This window comes from Doryrhamphus excisus, linkage group LG3, assembly GCF_037039965.1.
Source record: "Doryrhamphus excisus strain RoL-2023G ecotype Guam linkage group LG3, RoL_Dexc_Guam_v1.1, whole genome shotgun sequence".
NCBI lineage: Eukaryota > Metazoa > Chordata > Actinopteri > Syngnathiformes > Syngnathidae > Doryrhamphus > Doryrhamphus excisus.
Window position 1 is genome coordinate 7,639,845 of NC_136359.1, and position 5,588 is coordinate 7,645,432.

The following is a 5,588-nucleotide window of genomic DNA, read 5'->3' on the forward strand; positions in this document are numbered from 1 at the left end:
GATGCTCGGTGTGCGGCAAGACCTTCCACACGGACTTGGCGTGTTTTCTCCGTGCTTGCGTGCGTTTTCTCGGGCACTCCGGCTTCCTCCCTCGTTCAAAAACAAACACGTTACACCAAACCAAACTGCCGTGATGCTTTCTGGTTGGACCCAAGTATTGAAAAGGGCTTTTTAACACATTGCTCTCTGGCGGCATCTGCTGGCCGAAAGTACGAACAGTAGCTTGAAAGAACCTGTTAGCGGCTTCTGTTTGATAATTCTGTTCCAATTTCCTTGGGCTCTTCTGTGGACGATGAAAGACAAGAAATATCTGTATGATAAGTCCTAATTGTGACATAAAAAGTCATTATTATGGGAAAAGTCAGAATTAGGAGAAACGAATGTCAAGATTGCAAGTCCTAATTCTGAGATATTTGTGCTTATGTAATCAAGCAGTTATTGATATGGATGTAATATTTAATTGTAACTCATATTCCCGATATATTTGTCTATTGTACACAGACACAAGGTGAGGATGGAAATGCTCTTTATTGTAAACAATGCAATATTAATAACACACAGCATAAACACTGTTCATTATCACTGACATATTCATAATCATCCATCCATCATCCATCCATCCTCCGCGGGCTGACTCGCGACGCTGACTCGGAGGTCATGTGCCCTCATCATGGCGTTCATGATTTCGGGAACCTTTCCTGAGCGTGGTGTGTTCGCACGTGAGCGGTCAGATTGTAGCGTCGGGTGAAGGTTTTGGCACAGAGTGAGCAGGAGTACGGCTTCTCTCCCGTGTGCGTTCGCATGTGTCGGTTCAAGCCCACCTTGAGGGAGCAACTCTTGCCGCACACAGGGCAAATGAAAGGTTTCTCTCCCGTGTGCGTGCTGGCGTGCGACAGCAGCGTGGCGTTCTGGGAGAAGCGCTTGCCGCACACGGAACAACTGAAAGGTTTCTCTCCCGTGTGGGTCCTCATGTGCGACTCCATGGTCACCTTCTGAGTGAAGGTCTTGCCGCACACCGAGCATCGAAAAGGTTTTTCCCCCGTGTGTTTTCTCATGTGCGACAGCATGTTTGCATTTTGGGTGAAGGTTTTGCCACAAACTGAGCACCGGAAGGGTTTTTCTCCTGTGTGCGTCCGCATGTGTCGGGTCAGGTGGCCCCTTCCCGCAAACCCTTGAGCACAAAACGAGCAGGTCAAACGTTTCTTAGCCGCTTTCTTTTTAGAGCATTCGGAGCGTTTGTGGTCGGCGTGCATCCTGATATCGCCGTCGCCGTCAGTGTCGCTGCTCACGCTTTGTTGGCCATGCTCCCTGTCTTCATCCTCGGCATCTGACAGCGGAGGCAAGAGGCTGCCCCCTCGCATCCCCCCACGGTGGTCTCCATCCCCGTCCTCCTCGCTCCAACTGTGACGAAGGTGTGAGGGCTCGGGGGGCTCGTCTTCGTCATCTTCCATCTTCACCGAGACGACCGTCAGCGGCACCTCCTCCGGCCCGAGAGGACACACCCCGTCCTGTGCGGCCGAGACTTCCTCCTCGCCTTCCTCTTTCACATGGGCAGACCTGAAAGTGGAGCCCCCCCGCTGTTCTTCTTGATGAGCATGCACCAGCTTCTGGTTGTCTGCGAGTCACAATAAAACCCAAACATGTTTTTTAAAGAATGAAATATGAAACAACAAAGAGTTTTGGAAAATTAGGCTGTGAAAAAGTGGCAATAACTTTACAAAAATAAAGTATAAATATTAGAAGAAAAAGAAATCTCGATCTGTAAAGCGCTTTCAGGCTCTTTTGTGATGAAGGCGTATGTACTTGATTTGACTAAGTCAATCCAACCTGTGATATTGTGAGGAAAGATGATGTCATATTTTGGCTGGTTATCAAAGAGGAGCCTTGATAGTCAGGTGGATTTGTACTTGTGTACTTTTGTGTCCATTTGTTGTTCCTGAAGCTAAACATTGACATTCTTGATGACTTCATGTTATTTCAAGAGAACATTTCTTCCATTTCCAAAGAGGCGGAAATGTTTAATCAAATCCTTCAATAGGTTGATGAAATGATGAATGGAATGTTCTAACAATCATTAGGCGCAGCCTACAAGACAATATTAAGAAAGAACAAAACGTGGCAGTCTAGAAAAACCGATGTAGTTATTAGCATCAATCATATTAAATATGAATATGGAAAATTAGCTTGATGGTAAAAATGGTGTAATCGTCAAAAAATATGATTAAAGTCTTAATATGACGAGAATAAAGTTGAACTATTGAAAAGTAAAAACGGGAACAAGAGTAAAGCTTTTTAATGCGAGATGAAATATATAACTTGTTATATAACATTTTTCAACCGTCGTGTGCTCATGTTGATGTTTACGGTTATTTTTATGGTGATGTTTATGTTATACGCCCTGCTCGATATTGTACGTTGTACTTTGGCCGCCATCTTGGATGGCATCCTTCCGGAAGTGTCGTCTAAAAACCGCATTCCGTATCGTATATAAATCAAGTCTTTTAAATGCTTCACCAGCAGGTTATCAAACATGCAAACATACCCTCAATGTGGAGCATAACGCGAGTCTTATAAACAGCGTCCAGTTTTCGCCGATACCGCTCCTTCTCCTCTCTCGTTCGAGAAAGTTCCTCCTCGTAGGACGCTACGGTTCTTTCAAACAGCGCCAATATTTCATCGGCCGCCGCCATTAGTCGCTCCTTCACCAACTCTCTGAGCATTTTGATGTTTCTTGTAGCGAGTATGGTGCTTCGCCGTCCCGCTTTGTCTCTCGTCCTCCTCGCGAGCGTTGCTGCTCACTTCCGTCTTCTCTTCATCTTCTTTTGGTTTAATGGCGGGTTGCAACCATGACTTTAAAAAAGGTGCATACCGCCACCTACTGCACCAGAGTATGTATCTATGGGCACTTTACTTATTATGTTAATACATATTCTAATATTCTATAATCTTGATAATGGTAATCATTATTTTAATAATCTATATTCTTTTATACAGTCCCGTGTCCTTTAAATACCTTATCACCGCCCTCTGTATATCTCTAACACCCTCACCAACTGCCCCTAATATACTGTCCATGCTCCACTCCTTTCCTACTTTAGTAATCCTTTCACTTAGCTTCATTCGCTCTTCCCTATATATCCTACAATGTAACAGTACATGTTTCCACATTCTCTATGGCCGTACATTCTATACATACTTCACATGTGCTTTTACCTACTAAAAGTTTAACCCAGTATGATCCAATCGTAGCCTTGTTAAGGTAGTTTCCTCTTTTTTGTTTCTCATCTTCACCCCGTGTGTTTTAATATCTTTTTGTACTTTGTCGTATTGCCTTCCCTTTTTATCAAATGTATCATCTGCTTTGCCATTTCCCATGATTTGCTTTTTGATAATTGCCTTTATTTCTCCTTTACCCATAGGTACATTGATCATGTCCATCATTCTAGTCCCTCTTTTACAGATGGCTCAAAAAAGGAAGAAGGGAAGGTTGGGATGGGAGTTTATATACCCTCAATGAATTATAGTATTGCAAAAAGAATACCAGATCAGCTCTCAGTTTATACAGCTGAAATGATGGCAATCATTATGGGATTGCAATGGATAGAGGAAGTTAAACCAGAGAAAGTGCTATGTTGCGTAGACTCTTTGTCAGCTATACAGCTATACAATGAACAATGCACCAACAAAAGGCAGACGCACCCGGCTGAACTAAATACAACAATCAAATTAGAAACAGGTGCGCGTACAAGAGGGTGTAAAAGTGACAGAACACAGGACAGCCCAACACAGGAAAAACTACAAAATAAGGGCATGGAAGCAGGAACTAAGGCAGACAACGTGAAACACAAAACTGTCACACAGGAAGCGATGCAGATTGTGACAGCGACCTGAGGCGGACCACAGTGGGCCTGAGCATCTTGTCCGGGTCTGTCTGCTTTTTGAAGGCCTCACCTGACGCATTTGGTTCGGGGTCATGTTGATGACCTTTGATGACCTTTGAGGATTGAAGGTCAAACTGAGACGCTGAGTCCATGGAGGAAGACAGCGTGGTGGGAGTGAGAGGAAGATCCCGCGGCGCGGTGAGGCTGACTCCTCAAGGAACGGAAAGGTCAAACCACGTGAAGTCTCCATGCGAGGGACATCTGCTGAGAGCAGGAAGAGTCAGAAGACGGCAGCACTCGTACGCACACTTAACGACCTGCAGCGGTAGGACAGCCCCTGCTGCTCGATAGCATTGACCGACCGTTCGGGTTCCATTTGTCTACCTTTGAAAGTGACGCGGTTGGCGCACCAGGGAGCTTCATTGCTGATGTTCCACCAGATGCTAAGATGATCTGATGGCAGCAGACTCTTTAGGACATGAGCGCTCAGCTCTGTACTCACCTCATCAAAACGGGACAGCTAGAGAAGATAGAGAAGACCGACATGGCCAGATGATTGAAAGCCCCCTTCCAAAAGAACTCGGACGGGGGAGGGGCCTGATGGTCATCATCGTCTCTTATGCATACGAATACAATAAAAAGAAGCTTGCTCTCATCATGCTGGGGGCTGAACAGCTTCTTCAAGTTAAAGGTAGCATGGATTCCAGTCAGTATCAGCAGATTGTTGCCAACAGTGTTCAAGAATCACTGACAAAGTTGAAGTTGGGTCGGGGCTAGATACCTCCACCAAGACAATGACCCTAACCACGGCTCCAATTCTACTAAGGCATCCATGCAGAGGAACCAGTCCAACGTTGTGGAACGGCCATCTCAGTCCCCAGAGGAACCAGTCCAACGGTGTGGAACGGCCATCTCAGTCCCCAGACCTAAATATAATTTGACAATCTGTGGTGGGATTTAAAGTGGGCTGTCCATGGTTTCCTTCAAAACCATCAAACCTGACTCAAGTGGAGATGTTCTGGAAAGAGGAATGGTCCAAAATACCTTCAACCAGAATCCAGACCCTCAATGGAAGCTATAGGAAGCTTCTGCTAAAGGAGGATTTACTAAATATTGAGGTCATTTTTCTGTTGGGGGCCCAAATGTATGCCCCTCCCTACTTTAGTTGACATAATGATTGCAGACTGTCTGTAAATCCTATTAAGTTCACTTGACTTCTCATCCATCCATGTGTTGGTCTGCTATAGGATATCTTTACCTGGAATGGCTGACCCCAACAACCAGTTGTTTACAAAGGAACATCTGGAACATGACCAGGGGTGCCCTAACTTTTTCATAGCACTGTACGTCCTGTGAAAACAAACCTGAGTGGGCCAGTGAGGGCCAGCCTGATGAAAAGACATAGCATGAAGTTGTGGGAAGCCTGCTTCATATGATGAGACTATAAACTATGAGAATACTCGCAGGAACCCAAAGTTGAAAGGTGTCTAGCATCCACGGATGTTGATATTGAAAGTGCGGACCAGGAAGTGATGTACGTTTCTGGAGCGATACTGACTGGCCAGCAGAGCAGAGTGACAGGAAGTGTCCAAGTGGATACAGAGACAGGGCCGTCACTTCCTGGACGCGGAGAGACGGCCATGTAGCTTTATCCACATGTAAGGCGGAGCACATGGCCTTGGCCTCGGCCATTTCCTCATGGAACGA

At 45.5% G+C, this 5,588-nt stretch overlaps 1 protein-coding gene across 1 annotated transcript; it reads right to left on the reverse strand.

Annotated features, from left to right (window-relative positions):
• Positions 1–497: 497 nt before the first annotated feature.
• LOC131127614 (uncharacterized) lies at positions 498–2,915 on the reverse strand. The gene is made up of 2 exons (XM_058069673.2): positions 2,543–2,915; positions 498–1,615 (listed from the first exon to the last, which is right to left on the reverse strand). Exons 1-2 carry the CDS (start codon positions 2,718–2,720, stop codon positions 678–680), a joined length of 1,116 nt encoding a protein of 371 aa, XP_057925656.2. The 5' UTR covers positions 2,721–2,915; the 3' UTR covers positions 498–677.
• Between the last annotated feature and the right edge of the window lie 2,673 nt (positions 2,916–5,588).

What these genes read in the sequence shown, in the direction of transcription:
- LOC131127614 (XM_058069673.2), bottom strand. Translation starts at nt 2,720, where the DNA reads ATGCTCAGAGAGTTGGTGAAGGAGCGACTAATGGCGGCGGCCGATGAA. An exon ending in CGTTATGCTCCACATTGAGG is followed by an intron (nt 1,616 to 2,542) that starts GTATGTTTGCAT and finishes TGTGACTCGCAG; the next exon opens with ACAACCAGAAGCTGGTGCAT.